Here is a 17,088-nt window from a genome sequence, read left to right as displayed (position 1 = left end):
GACTCCATTAATAACCTGACCTCCATATGCCCCCACTCTGATTGGTGGTCGCAGTGATATTTTGGGTCTCCTGGAATTAGTGTCAGTGCAGAGCCAAACCCAAAAACCAAACCCACTGCTGTAGAATTGATTCCGACTCATAGTGACCCTGTAGGACAGAGTAGAACTGCCCCATAGAGTTTCCAAGCAGCGCCTGGCAGAGTTGAACTGCTGACCTCTTAGTTAGCAGCCATAGCTCTTAACCACTACACTACCAGGGTTTCCAGTGCAGAGCCAATATCCAGTAATCCCCGAAAGGTCTGATTATTTTCTTTTTCCCAGTGAACAGTCACCCTTGTAAAACGCCATAAATCCCTTTGGGGAAAGCTGGAAGAAAGATTAACAGTATACGTTTTTGGCAGCATAGTGGAGTACTTCCACAAGGGGACCTCATGCCACCCAGAAAGAAGTTCTGAGATCAGAGGGTGCCCTTTGGACCCAGAGCCCCTGCACTGAGAAGCTCCTAGACAAGGGAAAGATTGATGACAAGAACCCTCCCTAAGAACCAACAGACAGAGAAAGCCTTCCCCTGGAGCTGGGACCCTGTATTTGGACTTCTAGCCTCCTAGAGTGTGAGAGAATAAATTCCTTTGTTAAAGCCATCCACTTGTGGTATTTCTGTTATAGCAGTACTAGATAACTAAGACAAGTGTAATATTCTTTTTTATATATATAATTTTTATTGTGCTTTAAGTGAAAGTTTACAAATCAAGTCAGTCTCTCACACAAAAACCCATATACACCTTGCTACACACTCCCAATTACTCTCCCCGTAATGAGACAGCCCGCTCTCTCCCTCCACTCTCTCTTTTCGTGTCCATTTCGTCAGCTTCTAACCCCCTCCACCCTCTCATCTCCCCTCCAGTGTAATATTCTTTTAACTGGACTTCCAGTCCATATTGCTCATGGCAGCCAAAGGGATGTTTTCTAATGACTGAATAAGATCGTGTTGCTACCCTACATACTTTAACTGCTTCCCATAACAAGTAGAATAAAACCTAAGCTCCTTACTTTGCTCTATAAAGCCCAGAAACCTTCAGTTTCCATTTCTCTGAGCATCTCCTACTACCCTCATTAAGCTCCAACCACACTGGTCTCAGCCCATTCTTGCCTCAAGGACTTGCCATTGGCTCTGCAGTGCCTCTCCCAGATCTCTGCATGGCTGCCTCCTCATTTTTTATTTCTCATTACAAGTGTCGCGAATAAGCAAAGCTTAAAACTGAGGCTGCTTGGCATGACTGAAATGGTTAACCCCTGACCTAAACTGAAATTCTACTTTAAATTAAGCTGCAACTAGGTTTGAAGCCTGCCTCTGCCTTCCACAAAAGACAAGGTGGCTTCCTGTGAAAGTCTGAACTGCTCGTGACACAAAGAATGCAGCTACCAGGACCTTAAAAAAAAAAAAAAAAATCCTGTTGCCATCGAGTCGATTCTGACTCATAGCGACCCTATAGGACAGAGTAGAACTGCCCCATACAATTTTCAAGGAGCGCCTGGTGGATTTGAACTGCCAACATTTGGGTCAGCAGTCGTAGCTCTTAACCACTATGCCACCAGGGTTTCCATCAGGGCCTTAGCTCAGGTAGATAATCTTGCTATCTTAACTGCTCTCCAGCAATTCATTAGGTGAACTGTTCTAGGCCCTAACACACTCCCTCCTAGCCAGATGGGGAATGTTTACATTTCAAAAGGCTTCAAGTTGGAGCTGATTTAATCTCCTTCCTAACCAAATGGCTGACTTTTAGGTTTCAAGGACTCCAACTAAGGCTGAACTGGGCTACAATCACTAAACCCCCCACATCAGGAATCTTTATGTGGCTTGCTTTAGAAATATTGTTTTAGTCAATTGGCATTGGGCAATAAGAGATTGATATCAGGAAACCTTGTAGTTTCACAACCCCTTGTAAATTTTCCTTCCTTCTCCTATACCCCCTATGCTGTGAACCCACTTTGCTTTTTCGTTTGCTCTGCCTGATAAATACCTCACTGCCCTCCCTGCAAGCCAGAACACACGCAGCCTCTTGTCTGAGCGCCTGTGTGAGTCTCCATTTCACAAAATGATCTTGTCTTTTTCCTTCAACAAAATTCTTGGTTATAATTTCGAGCAAAGCATCTGTCTAGTAGTTTTCACTAGGACAGTTGTTTCCTTGGGGACGTGTTCTATCATATCGAAAGTGGTTCCCCAATCCTAGTCACTTTTTTATGACATCACACTTATTTTCCTCACTGTGCTAAGTACCACCTAAAATGCTCTTGCATCTGATTGGTTTAATAGGCTTTATTTTTTATAGCATCTTTAAGTTTATAAAAAACTTGCACAGATTACAGAGACACCTCTTGTATCCCCTGCACACATTTTCTCATGTTAGTAACATCTCACATTCATGTAGTTCATTTGTTAAAATGATAAACCAGGATCGATACTTTATTATTAACTAAAGTCCATACTTTATATTAGGGTTCACTCTTTGTGTTGTACAGTCCTATGGTTTGACAAATGCATAGTGTCATGTGTCCGCCAGTACAGAATCATCCGAATAGTTTCACTGCCCTAAAAATGCCCTGTGGTCCACCTACTCACTCTCCTTCTAACCCGAGCCCCTGGCAACCACTGGTCTTTTCATTTTCCCTACAGTTTTGTGTTTTCCAGAACATCATACAGTTGGAATCGTACAGTATGTAGCCTTTTCAGAACGGTTTCTTTCACTTAGCAGTATGCATTTAAGGTTCCTCCATGTCTTTTTGTGGCTTGGTAGCTCATTTCTTTTTATCACTGAGTACTACTCCATTGTATGAATATACAGGAGCCCTGGTGGTACTGTAGTTAAAGTGCTTGGCTGCTAACCAAAAGGTTGGCGGTTCAAACCCACCAGCCACTCTGTAGGAGAAAGACACAGCAGCCTGCTTTCGTAAAGATTTACAGCCCTGGAAACCCTATGGGGGCTGTTCTACTCTGTCCTATGGGGTTGCTATGAATTGGAGTCAACTTGACAGCAGTGGGTTTTGGTTTTTTGGTATGAATACACCACAGTTTGTTTATTCGATTCACCTGCTGAGGGACATCTTGGTTGCTTCCAATTTTTGGCAATTATGAATAAAGCTTCTACTGAGTTTTTAAACATCCATGTGCAGGTTTTTATCTGGACATACGTTTTCAGCTCATTTGGGTAAATACTTAGGAGCGTGATTGCTGGATCATACGGTAAGCCTATGTTTAGCTTTGTAAGAAACTGCCACAGTGTCTTCCAAGGTGACCGTATCGTTTTGCATTCTCACCAACAATGAATGGGAGTCCCTATTGCTCCACATCCTCACCAGCATTTGATGTTGTCAGTGTTTTGGATTTTAACCATCGTGATTGGTGTGTAGTGGTATCTCATTGTTATTTTAACTTCTACTTCCCTTATGACATAGGAAAGGAGCCCTGGTGGTGCAGTGGTTAAGCGCTCTGTTGCTAACTGAAAAGTTGGCGGTTCAAAACCACCAGCTGCTCTGCAGGAGAAAGATGTGGCAATCTGTTTCCATAAAGATTACTGCCTTGGAGCCCTGTGGGGGAGTTCTACCTGGTCCTATAGGGTCACTATGAGTTGGAATCAACTTGGTGGCAATGGGTTTTTTCTTTCTTTAATGACATATGATATTGAGCATGGTGATTTATTTTTTGATCATCTCTCCTATGCTCTATGAGAGTAGTGGCCCCCCTAACTTCATTTGCTGCTCTAGCACCAGGACCTAGAACACAATGCGTGGCCCGTGCCCAGCGCACATTAAGACTTCTTTTCTCACAGACTTGTACATCCACTGCACGTATAAAAATTGTAAGTGGAGAAAAAGAAAAAAATCATTTTGTATCATGCTTTATATAGTCAATATATGTGTACGCAGTTCGTTCAGCAAGACTGAAAAAAAATAATGATCCAAACACATGGTAGTTTTTGTGGTGTGCTACAATTTGCTGATTAAGTCTTACTGAGATGCTAAAAAATCAGTCCCAGTTTAGAATTCTATGATTTCTAAATAGGAGCAATAAAAAAATTCAGGTAATCGTTTCAGTAGAGTCTTGGCTTGAGGTTAAATTTAACTATTGCACAAAAACCAGACCCAGTAACACTGAACTCTAACAGTCCCCACAGCTGTGCTTGGGGTGAAGAAGCAGTTTCATCAGCATGTATGACAGAAACAACCAAAGGCAAATTAGCCAAGTAGAAGCAAGACCTCACTCTCCCTACAACCACAACTGTAACCATACCCACAGCCTGAGAAAGCATAATCGGGTAATACCAGCAAATGATAGTACACTAGTTACAGCATCTTTATTATAGAATTAAGTACAATTATTTCTTTTATGCAAACCACAAAACTAGCTATCAAACAAATATGATGGAAGGAATGGACTGCAGTGTTGCTATCTGTCTGTCTAGCACATCTCCCTCCCCCTTTCCTCTGGGATTAGCACTCTCTTTCTGGTAGACAGTCCATTTCATGGGGCTTCAGTGAATCGGCCCTCCTCTCCAACTCTGGGTCAGGCACATGACCCAGGAGAGCCAAACAGAATCTTTGCATGAGACCTGTTTAACCTCCTTTGAAACCTCGCTTTTGCTATGCCTTAAAACAGATATTGACCAGGGGCTTTTCACTTACATGAGTCAAAACGGTTTTGTTTTCTTGTCTTTGTTTCAGTTAGTCTAAGGTGATTTCTGTTACTTGAAACCAGAAGACCCCTGCCTGACTGACTCCTCTTTCCTTGTATATTTTTGCTGTCGTTGTGTGCTGTGGAGTCAATTCCAGTTCATAGTGACCCCATGGGACAGAGTAGAACTGCCCCATAGGGTTGTCTTGGCTGTAATCTTTTAAGAAGCAGATGGCCAGTTCTTTCTCCTGCAGAGTTGTTGGGTGGGTTCGAATCACCAATCTTTTGGCTAGTAGCTGAGCACTTAACCGTTGTGTCACGTGGGCTCCTTCCTTGTATACTAAACACAGTAAATTTAGCTGTGTTTCTGCTGATGTAGCTATTGCTAATGATTATGAAAGCAGCAAGAAAAGCTAACATTTACTGAACATTTACTCTGTGGCTGGTACTGTGCTAAGCGGTTCATACTGAGAACTAAAACTAATGTGATTTCCTGTTCCTGTGTTAAATAAAATGGCACCAAACATACGGTCTTGTCCCTGTTTTCCAGTACTGGGTGGGACTGGGCATGCTTTCTTGTCCTTGTGTTAAATAATACTGAGAACTAGCAAAAAATAATGCCTTGCCCCAAGATACACTAAATTCTGAAAGAAAAAACTATAAACCAACAAAAATAACTCACTTATCAAAGCTGGCAGCTTGTTCATCAAGATTCACTTTCAGACCCTTACTGTGCCCGCCAATCCAAAGCTATTTTATCATTAACTTGGCTCAACCTCAACCAGCTCCCTACCTTAAAAGATCTGCCAAAAATCACCCAGCCAGGGCCCTAAAATCCTGTACATACCCTCACCTGGATGTCCTCTTTTGCATGGAAGAAACTGCCAATTTTCTTCCTGATTATAGCAGGTCTAATAAACTCATCTTGGCTTGATTGACAGGTTTGCCTGGTGGTCTTCCGGGGCATTGGAAGCTGACAAGCTACACCATCACATTTAATACAGATGCCTGAAGAGCATCTTGCTGATCACTGATTAGTTCCGAGTGTCTCCCAACCGTTTTTCTAGGAAGCTATAACTAATAAGAAGGCTGGGGTGTACCTAGTCTATGTTGCTTCCACTATAAATTCCAAGTAATTGCACATTCCAAGTAATGAGCTAAACCCAAAGGATCACTGAAAGGCAAGGATGTGTAATAGTCACTCGTCACTTATGAACATGGTTAGGTTCCAAAGACCAGGTCGCTATGCAAAAATCGGCATTATGCAAAAATGGAGGATGACCACATCCGATCACAGAATAGAGGATGACCACATCATTACACGACTGCTAAATTATATCATTACCTAACTGCCAAATCACTGAGAATCACGGCCCAGACAAGATGACACATAACCTTAACTAGCACAAAAAAAAAAAAAAAAAAAATTACTATCACAGCCAGTGTTAATTCTTGCCTCAGACCTTGGCATTCTTTACTGCTAGGCGTATGGTGTTAATGCGCATAATAGCCGGATATTAGATTTTAGTAAATGAGAAAAGTCAGATAATGACACACTTGATAAGTGAGGAGAAGATTAGTCAGAAATGGAATGTACAACATAAAATGTAGGATTACCAAGCTTTTCCTCTATAGTTCCACAAAAAGAAAAACACGTTGTCATCTTCATCCCACACTGATATTCTATCACCAAGTCTCTTGGGAAGTGACTCGTGTGGACCATTTCCTAGGCTCAGTGGAGGTTTAACAGGGGAGCTTATGTCACTCCAGATGCTCTCCAGTGAAATTCTAATGTTTACTACAGTGAAATCTGTGAGAGCCAGAGCTCGGTGGGACTTCAGTGTTTTTCTGGGTCTTGCAAGTTTTCTGCCTTTGAGAAGGTACAGAGTCTTATCACTTTTCTAGCACTCGTTTCAGTGGAAAATATTTGAGTTTTCCTTCTCTGAAAGGTTTCCGCCTTACACAGGTTCTGGCTTCTGCAGGTTTTACTGTATAACCAAAAAAACCTGCTGCCAACAAGCCTATTCTGGCGACCCCACGTGTTCCAGGGTACAACTGCGCTCCATGGGGTTTTCAATGGCTGTGATACTACAGAAATAGATTTCAAGTCTTTCTTCTGTGGCGCTGCTGGGTGGATTTGAACCACCAATCTTTTCGTAGTAGTTGAGTGCAAACCATTTGCACCATCCAGAGACATAATCTTTACATACAATTTATATTGTAAGAAGTAAAAACAAAAATTTACTTAAAAGAAAAAACTAGAACCACTAGTTAGCAGCTGGCATTACTTGCTGACCCTTGCACACCTACCACACAAATCTTCCTCAGCATCAGATTCTTCTAGAGAGATCTGAGGCTGGGCCTTCACTTCCAGGTTTCTGCTTAGCCAGCTGGTTTGTTCCAGGGAAGAGCCAGCAATGTTTCCCACTGCTTCTAGGATTTTTTGAGTGACTTCCTAGAAGTAATCAGGATAAAGAGGAAAGGAAGTTAGTAAGGAAAAGAATCTAGAGCATCTAAAATCACACTGTTCAGAAGAAATATAATGCAAGCCGCAACCGTGAGCCATATATATAAAATTAAATTTTCTAGGAACCAGATTAAAATGTAAAAAGAAATAGGTGAAATTAATTTTTATAACACATTTTATTTAACCCAATATATCCAAAATATTACCAACCCGTAATCTATATAAAAATTACACGTTACACGTTTTTGCCAACCGCACACGTTACTTGTGAAAAAATACAATAATTCATGGGGAGATCCTTCAAGACCATGCAAATATCCTGTTCTTCACCAAATCCATTATGTTTACCTACTTTCCATTCCAGGCTATTAACATGCATTCAGTTAATGTAATCAATGATTATAAATGTTACAAAATAGTGATTTTCTAATTCCATCACTGTACCTCTATTTATTAATTGGCATTCTACTGCAAGGAAGAGCTTTTCTTATGGGTGATTTTTGCTTTTACTTTTCAGCGTTTTCAAAATTTTCTATAAGTATGTATTGCTTTTATGGGGAAGGGAACAGAGGGTTTAAGGAAATAAATCTGTGTATAGAGAGAGATATTCCAATTATGCTTAAGAGTAAGCTCCAAACACATCTGAGCACAGTGGGGAAGAGGGGCACCATATTTTAAATTGTAGTTAAATACATTTTAAATTTCATTTAAATACATTGCTCAAGCTCAACACAAGAACCTCCATCAGTAGACATGGACCCCAAATCTACCTGAACCCTCTACAGACAGGAAAGAAAGAAGTTAGAGTTGAGAACCAATGCAGATCTTTAAAATCAAATTTGGCCCAATGTTTACAATCTAGTATAATGTCCTTTCTGGGGGGTGCAAATCATTAAGTGCTGGACTAGTAACTGAAAGGTTGGTGGTTCAAACCCACCCAAAAGCACTTTGGAAGAAAGGTCCGGTGATCTGCTTCCGAAAGGTCTGAGAGGGCCCTGAACAATACAAGATGGGTCCTGCCTGCAAAAGACTTCGGGGAAGATATTGGAGTACCTGACAGAGCAGCAACCTGGCCAGGAATAAACACACCAAATACTTGACTTCGTGGTAATGTGCATTGAAACCATTAACTAGTACAAAAACAACTCCATTCATCATAGATTAGAGGTGTATTTTCCTGGGTCCCCTGCAGGTATCCTTGCATGCAAGCACTAAGTATATAAGCCCTACCCAACACTGCCATGCGCAGGCCTCTACCTGGGTGACACTAGAGGTTTCACTGTCCGTCCAAGAATCTTGACATCGACCTCTGTAAGTTCCCTAATAAAAGCTAGATCTGATCGACCTGGCTGTTTCTGCCTCTTTTTTTGAAATTCAACATGTGCTCCTTGGAGCTGAGTGGGGTGCGACAAGGTCAAAGCTTGAAAACCCCATGGAGCAGTTCCACTCTGCTCACACGGGGTTGCCAAGAGTCAAAATCGACGCCGCCAGCCATAGACAGCAAAACAGGAACAAGGCTGCTGGGATAGTAATGGCTTGCTGAACTTTCTCACATACACACCTGCAGGTCTTTCTGATACTTCTTGCTTTCCAGGCTGGGAGTTCTTGTTACAAAGTCATTCAGCATGCTGTTGAGAGACAAACGCTCCAGGTAAAATAATTCTGCAGAAATAAAACGTCCCAGCAGGAAACACTCTGACAGTGAATGTTGTGACCTGATACCTGAGGAGCAGAAAGTAGCCTGGTGGAGCCAGATTCAACTGCACAGAGTCCTTCAATACTCCCAGCAACGAAGGGAAGTTCTCTTGCAAGGCTAGTATTGGGAGCCTATTTAAAAAAAAAAAAAAAAACCAGAAAAAAATCATCTCAACCATGAACAAGTCAAAATAAAAGATTTTGGCAGCAGGCAGTTGAAAAGCAGAAGGGAAAATGGCATATCTAACTGACCTGTTTGCTCTTTTTGTATTAAAATTCACACAAGCTAAATTTTGGTATTCTGGCAAGAACTGGGAGTTGGCAGGCTTGGGATCCTGCTGCCGAAAGGTCAGGTCCTCCTGGATTCCTTGTTTATAAAATAAAAGCCTTAAACTAGATGACCGTCTTTGACCTCTCGGGCCTTTCTAGCTCTAATATCCTGCCTGACATTGTTTTAACATTCCCTGACATTGCTGGTAATGTGGCACCGCTCATCAGACAGTCGGGGTCAGCCACCAGGAAACTGACCTTCAGCAGCTCTCAGGTCAAGCCTCAAGGAGAATGAGGAAGAGACCGTGATGGCTGCTACAAAGTGAGGCAGCCCGATGAGTTGATTAGAGCTCAGATTGCAGTCAGAAGGTGCCAGGTTCAAGTCCTGGTCCCCCAACTTTCTACCTCGTGTGTGATCTTGGCAGTTCCTCCTCTGTAAAAGGAGGATGATAAAAACCTACCCTGAAGCTGCTGTGAAGCTCAGTGTAACTTGGGCCAGTGTAATAACCATTAGTTACTCTGACAATACACACTAGCTCTCATAAGATGAGAAATGACTGGCTCATCTTTAACGCCCAGAGGAAAGAACAACAATGACACTTGTGGGTGGAGGGTTAACAGGTTGTCTGGCTGTATCCTAGCTCCAGGGACACCTGAGATTACAGTTTGTCTGATTGTACCCAAGCCCCAGGGACACTGAGATTACAGTTTGTCTGGCTGTACCTTAACTCCCAAACCACCAAGCCAAACCCAGCACCGTCGAGTCGATTCCGACTCATAACGACCCTATAGGACAGAGTAGAACTGCCCCATAGAGTTTCCAAGGAGCGCCTGGCAGATTCGAACTGCCGACCCTTTGGTTGGCAGCTGTAGTACTTAACCACTACACCACCAGGGTTTCCACCTTAACCCCAGGGACACTGAAATTAGAACCCTCTTTCAACTCTGATCTCCAGGAGTGTTGCGTCAGGTCAACTGTCTTAACCAACAAGACTATACCGGGATGAGAACTATATATTGAGAAACTTCTGATACATATGTAAAAATAATAGGGCATGGCTTTCCTGAGATGAGGCCTATTATTCCCTTCACTCTCATTTCTTTCCCTTTTTTTTTTTGCACCATTTATTAAAGAGACTGTTCTTCCCTCACTGGATGGACTTAGTACCCTTATCAAAAGTCAACTGACCATAAAAAAACCAAACCCATTGCCATCCAGTTGATTCCAACTCATAGCAACCCTATAAGACAGAGTAGAACTACCCCATAGAGTTTCCAAGGAGTGCCTGGTGGATTCGAACTGCAAACTTTTGGTTAACAGCCATAGTACTTAACCGCTATGCCACCAGGGTTTCCCAATTGACCATGGATGTAAGTTTTTATTTCTGGACTCTCAGTTCTATTCCATTGGTCTATACGTCTATTGTTACACCAGTACCAGACTGTTTTGATTACTGTAGCTTTGTAATGTGTTTCGAGAGCAAGAAGTGTGAGTTCTCCTACTTGGTTCTTCTCTTTCAAGATTGCTTTGGCTATTCCAGGCCCCTTCCCATTCCATATCAGTTTGAGAACTGGCTTTTCCATTTCTGCAAAGAAAGCTGTTGAAATTTTGATGTGTATTGTACTGAATCTATAGATTGTTTAGGTAGTATTGACACCTTGACAATATTAAGTCTCACTTTCATTTCTGGCAACAGAGAATGGTAGGCTGGGGGCATGGTAAGTCTGGAAGTTGCACCTGGGATGTAGGAGCTGAGGAGGCCCAGGAAAGCTTCCTTTTCATCCTTGGAGAAAAGCCTGTGGAAGCCACTTCCAATGCCTCCTTCAGCTGAGGCTGCTTAAAACAGATATTAACCTCAGCAAACCAAAGCTGGAGTCAGGGCCACCCAGCACAAAACACGTGAAGCCACTGAGTCAGCACCAAAGTAACCATTTCTCCTTTTTCTGGAAGAGGCCTTTAACACTTTCCTACTTCTTTTTTTGGTATTGGTTTAATTCAAGCCTGATTCTTTAAAGTTTAATAGGCCTTAAATAAAGCTTTGCTGACCTAAAGTGCTCAACAAATACTTAAGAATTTTAAAATGTCAGGTTAGATCTCCAGAGAAGGCGAAGTACGACCATCAGAGCATTCTCGCTAAGACATCACTCGAGTTATTTCCTGAGCTAAGGCTCTGCAGTTGTCAAGAAATGAAATCACCTACTACTCGTGGTCACGGCAACAGCATCTGTATTTCCGAAATGTTTTTGAGGGGGTTGCATTACCTTTGGATAAAAGCGTAGCTAAACTGCAGCACCGGAATATCCACTAGGGGAGATTTCTGAAAATTAAAGAAAAACCAGTGACTCCAAGTTGGTAGAAAATAAGGCTAAAAAGGCATTCAAACGCAAAATGGAACAGAGAATCTATATCCTAACCAAGCAAAGACTGGTAGTCAAAGACTCCTGTAGACACAGTATCCCAAAGTATAGCACAAACAAATTTATCCTATGAGCCCCCAAATCCTTAGCATTCACCCCTCTTAGTGGACTTCCACAGTGACTTCCCATTACGTCTATCTACTTTCCATTCCGGGCTATCGCATGTATTCAGGGGAAATTTGGAATTATAAGTGGATCTTCCAAAACAAAAGGCTGAGGGTCAATGCTGACATTTACGGAAGCATGTGATTAGTTACAGACAAGAGACAAGAAAAAAATTTCTAATTTTTCACTCAAGGAACTCCCCCAAACCCAGCCCAGACAATGCCTCTAAAACCCAATTGGCCGGACTACATAGAAGCTGGCTCCTAAACACACATTTTTTCCCCTCCTTGCTGGTAAAAAGCTATTTGTAGAAGTTACAGAAGTTACAAACTAACCACAGAATGCTCTAAGAACAACTAAAAACCAGTCAGCCAGACAAGCTTTAGTTTCCTTTTAATCTGAGAGAGACTGTAAATTGCAGATATTTGTAGAAATTCAAATAATGTGATGTCACAAAACCTGGAAGTGCCTGCTCTGTGGGTCTAGAAAAGCTGTTGTGGTGTCTTCCTCAGGAGGACGGATCACCCTGCCATTCTATAGCAATAAAGTCATTCACAGGGATTAACTGAGAACACTGGTGGCTCGGTGATAGAATTCTCACCCTCCATGAGGGAGATCCAGGTTCGATTCCCAGCCAGTGCACCTCATGCATAGCCACCACCTGTCTGTCAGTGGAGGCCTGTGTGTTGCTATGATACTGAACAGTTTTCAGGGGAGCTTCCAGATTAAGACAGGCTAGGAAGAAAGGCCTAGCGAGCTACTTCTGAAAATCAGCCAGTGAAAACCCTATGGCTCACAGCAGTCTGATCCCACCTGATCATGGGAATGGTGCAGTTCTGGGCAGTGTTTTATCCCGTTATGCATGGGGTCACCATGAGTAGGGGCTGACTTGATGGCAGCTAACAACGAGGCGTCAACTACCAATGTGAAGGGTCAATTTCTTGATATCTGAGACTGGCTCAGAGTCATAAGCCCAAACCCACTGAGGAGCTGGCTACAACTCATTGTCCCTCCAATCCTGTTCCTCTCTTCTGGGGCCACATCTCATAGAGCTAAACAACTTCCATATTTATGTGTATGAGTGAAAAAAGTGGGACTGCCAGACATCTGTGGAGACCCGGGGAGGCAGGCCTCAGGAAAACGCTGTAGATGCTGCTGGAGTCCATTTACATTTCATTCCTTAAACACTTAACCCATTCCAAACATCTGCCCTCATGGTGTTCGTTTTTCGGGTGGCATATCTTCTTGTCCCAGTTAGAATACAGGCTGACCGAGGATAGGAATCGTTTCACCATCTAGGGCCTTCCCACCACGCGATGCAGGAGTCCCTGGGTGGTACAAAAGGTTAACGTGTGTGTGTACATGTGTGTGTGCTCGGCAGCTATACAAAAGATTGTCGGCTTGAGTCCATGCGGAGGCGCCTCAGAAGAAACACCTGCTGATCTACTTCTGAAAAATCAGCTACTGGCAATCCTATGAAGCACAGTTTTACTCTGACACACACGCGGTCACCGTGAGTCAGAGCTGACTTGACAGCAACTGGTACCACATGGTCCGCAAAGTCAGTTTTCAATAAACATTGTGGAATGAAGGAGGGGAACAGTCCCAGCACAACTGAGTACCGCACAAATGACTAGATAAAGACCTGCAAAGCGCAAGACCTCCCAGTGTGATGTTTTCTGTGCCATGTGCAAGAGACCCTTTCAGATGAGAGGAAAAACAGGGCAAGGCCACCGAATGAAAATTTCCTACTCTAATGCAATCATATCGGCTTTAAAAATTGCTAAAGATATTCTGTGGTCGGGGATCCCACTTCGGAGTAAAAAAAAATCTCTCACTGACAAAGAAATCTCCAACCCTGAGGATCAGCTTTTGCTAACCCTTCTGAGCATGACAACCTTCACATTTAAAAGTCTAATACTTAATCGTTACTTTTTCTATTCTATTAATTTTCATTTAAGGGGATTAGTCTTAATTTTTCATTACTGTATAATTTTAAATTATCTGTTACAAGGCAATTATTTCAAGGTTGAAATAAATCCCCAGTTTCTATCAAGTTAATTAATTAAGAGTAAAACAGCTCCCACACTTTCGGTGAAGAGGTTTGCTTTGGTTAAAAACAAAACAAAACAAAGCAAAGCAAAACCAAACCAAACCAAAAACTGTAAGGGCATGAAAACGTTAAATCACAAAGTCTGTTTTAAATTCACTATCTACAATGAAAAGCCTCTATGTGACATACACCCCTTCCACCGCAGACACTGAGCAGAAAAACTATGAGGAGCTTCCCGGTTCAATCACATCAACCTTCAACCTGAAGCCTTTGTTTTCATTGCAGCCAGATGAAATCTCTTCTTTCTCAGAATTTCTAGCATTTGTTATGTCCTTTGGTATTTACGTTATACTCTGATAAAAATTAGGCAGAGTTTTAAGTTGCCCTACAAGTTCCTTGAGGACAAGTATCATTTCCTATTTCTAAAGATGCTATTTGCTTTGGTACACAGTAGTTCAACGGAGTCCCTCAGTGGTACAAATGGCTAACATGCTCGGCTGCTAACCAAAAGGTTGTTGGTTCAAGTCCACCCAGAGGCACCTCAGAAGAAAGGTCTGGTGATCTTGGGCCAAAAAATCAGCCATTTAAAATCCTATGGAGCACAGTTCTACTCTGACACACATGGAGTCACCAGGCATCAGAACTGACTTGATGATAACTGGTCCTTGATAAGAACCCATGTACTGGGTAGTGTGTTCTGTTACAGGGATATAAGGATGAAAGTCAGTTCCTGACCTCGAGTAGCTCCTCCCTTTAAAACACGGGTGTCAAACCACAGCAGCCACGTTTCACATGACCTCCCAAGAGCACACTAATACCCCCTCCACTCACAACACCAAGAATTCCTAGTTCCTCTCGATTCCTATACTTGCTACCTCCCCCCGAAACACTATGTAAGAAGTGGAGTTCGGGAGAATGCCAAACATTTCTCTGCAGATGCCCTAATCAAGGGCTGCTGGCTTCACCAGGCCTGTTACCTCGTCCCCCTTAATCTGCGGTGGCTTCTTGACCACTTCCTTCACCAGGTGCAACACGGTGTCAGTCTTCAGAGTGCTGAGTGCACAAACCAAGTCCACGAGAGTGAGCTGGGATGTGCTAGCCATAGGGACAATCTGCCGAGGGAAAAAAAACCAAAAAGCCAAAAAACACTTTAAACTTGCTGACAGAAAATAAAAATAGGAACGATGTACAAAAAACACTCTATCCTAGTTGTCCCCAGAGAAAGAAATCTGTTTCAATCTTTTCAATAAATATTTCCCATTGAATCAAGTGAAGGATTCCACTGATAGGAATACACAGTTAGTTAAGGATTTAATTCCAATAAATGTAAGAAGTTATCTCATACAAATTAGGGATAAAAGGTGCAGTTGAGGACAGGGCAATAACATCGGCATGTTCCAGTTCAGGAAGTATTTTTGGATGGGATATGCTTGACTTGAAGGAAACAGGCTGGCGTCAAGAGAAAAAAAAACGGACCCAAAAGTACCAGGACAGTAAGAAAAAGAGAGAGGTCAGACTAACACACGCTGGCCCTGGCAGGAAAGCCTCAGTATGAGAGGTACAATACTGATTCTAGAAATCTGTACCATGTGGCTAGAACCAGGTTTGGAAGGAAACTAAGGGAGGACCTCGAAGGTACTCAGCAGGGGGCCTGCAGACCAAGCCCTCACTCCTCCTCAGGTAATGGAAGCCCATGTTGGGCACAGAGGCAGGGGGCTCTAGGGAGTGTCCCAGAGGTGGGACAGACCTCTCAGAGGGAGGAGGTGCAAGGTAGGAACCAGGATGGCGTCGAGAGAGGGGACAAGGGAGAACAATGTATTGGGCTTGCAGAAATATGTAAATCAAATCCCCCAATGGATAAAAGGCAAACTGAAGTTAGTTTTGGGTATGAGAATATGATGATTTTAATTCTCTTTAATGAACAAGGATTGTTTTCATAAATTAAAAAAGCTGCAAAATGATACTACAAGCAGGGTGGGCACACAGGGACCTGCACGGTCTGACAGTGAACCAGGTCTCAAGCCACGTGGTAGGTTCATGGGTAGGTTTTGTTTGTTTATTCCTTTTTTACATGACAGTCCCCCAACACATTGCTATCATCTCATGCATTTAAAACGGTGAAGCTACTTTAATAGTTTCCCACGTTGGCTTCTCACATCAACTTTGATCACGTGTGACTCTTTGGTAAGCGTAACTACTACCTTTATAACTAGCATAACGAATTTTCCAGCTTTACCTTCATTTTACTGTGGCGTTTCACTTTCTTCCTGCTCCATACTGCTGCAACAGCTGCTATGAGCTGAACCCCAAGGTGGGCTGCCAAGGGATTCAAGAAGTCTAAAATTTTTTGTCTTATGGTCTAGAAAATTAGGAGGGGGGGAAGAAAAAGTTATTGCAGAGTAATGTCAGGCTATCAGGTAATATATATTTAATTACCACCTACCATGCTCCCAGGTCCCTGGGTGGCACAGATGGTTTACATTCAACTAAACTAAGCTCATGGTGACCCTACGTGTACAGAGTAGAATTGTGCTCCACAGGGTTTTCAAGGTTGTGACTTTTGGAAGCAGAACACCAGGCCTGTCTTCTGAGGCGTCTCTGGGTAGCTTTGATTTGCCAACTGTTCCGCATGAGCTGGAACTGACTTGATGGCAACTAACAACAACTAAGCTAAGGGTTGGCAGGTCTAACCCACCCAGCAGGGCTGTGGAAGAATGGCCTGGTGCACAGATCTACTTATGGAGCACAGATCTACTCTGTAACACATGGGATCGTCATGAGTCAGAATCGATTGACAGGAACGGGTTTCATTTTTTTTTTTTTTTACTGTAACCTGAGCACAGGGACCCCATTGTCTTCGTGTTCTCAACACGTGCGAGTGGACCCCTGCCCGGGGAGGAACATGAGTACCTCCTTGAAGGAGGTGGACGGGTAATGGCAGCATGAATGCCTGAGGGAAGGTGCAGTGAGGGTCAGAGCGGAGAGACCTAGGGTGGCGTTTAGCAGGTAGAGAGTTCTGGAGATGATGTGCACCACCCCCAGCAGCCATGAGTAGGGCAGGGGCTTAAAGAAAGCCAGGCAACACTCTGCAGAGGCACGTGGGGAAGGGGGCCAAGCAGCTGAGTCGGCTTGCATCCCATCCTGACATCCCACAGCCCAAACTTGACTTGTATTCATCAGGAAAGCTGGTTTTAAATTTCCAAAAAAAAAAAAAAAATACTACCTAATTTTATTCTTTAGTCCATTAAATATTAACTAAAAATTAATGGCTATTTGTGCCAGATGCAAAACCTTTCTGAGAACAATAAATCGAAATGGCCATTTGTGTCAGGTACCAACCCTGGCAGAACAATATGGAGTTTACAAAGAGTTCCAGTTGTTGGACTTTCCCAAAAAGACAACTTGGCATTG

General features: G+C 42.8%; 1 protein-coding gene across 4 annotated transcripts in view; it reads right to left on the bottom strand.

The window, feature by feature from the left end:
• Positions 1-17,088, bottom strand: part of DOP1B (DOP1 leucine zipper like protein B) — a 155,950-nt gene that overhangs the window by 33,815 nt on the left and 105,047 nt on the right. For all 4 annotated transcript variants that reach the window (XM_064279441.1, XM_064279440.1, XM_023559085.2 and 1 more), the window contains 6 exons: positions 15,914-16,036; positions 14,655-14,789; positions 11,364-11,419; positions 8,859-8,963; positions 8,698-8,764; positions 6,980-7,124 (listed from right to left, as the gene is read on the bottom strand). In XM_064279441.1, the coding sequence (XP_064135511.1) occupies positions 6,980-7,124; positions 8,698-8,764; positions 8,859-8,963; positions 11,364-11,419; positions 14,655-14,789; positions 15,914-16,036 (631 nt within the window). The remainder of the gene's footprint in view (positions 1-6,979; positions 7,125-8,697; positions 8,765-8,858; positions 8,964-11,363; positions 11,420-14,654; positions 14,790-15,913; positions 16,037-17,088) is intronic.

The sequence above is a fragment of the Loxodonta africana genome, chromosome 2 (genome assembly GCF_030014295.1).
Source record: "Loxodonta africana isolate mLoxAfr1 chromosome 2, mLoxAfr1.hap2, whole genome shotgun sequence".
Classification (NCBI taxonomy): Eukaryota; Metazoa; Chordata; class Mammalia; order Proboscidea; family Elephantidae; genus Loxodonta; species Loxodonta africana.
The sequence above is the reverse complement of the archived record's forward strand: the minus strand, read 5'-3'. Positions and strand labels throughout refer to the sequence as shown.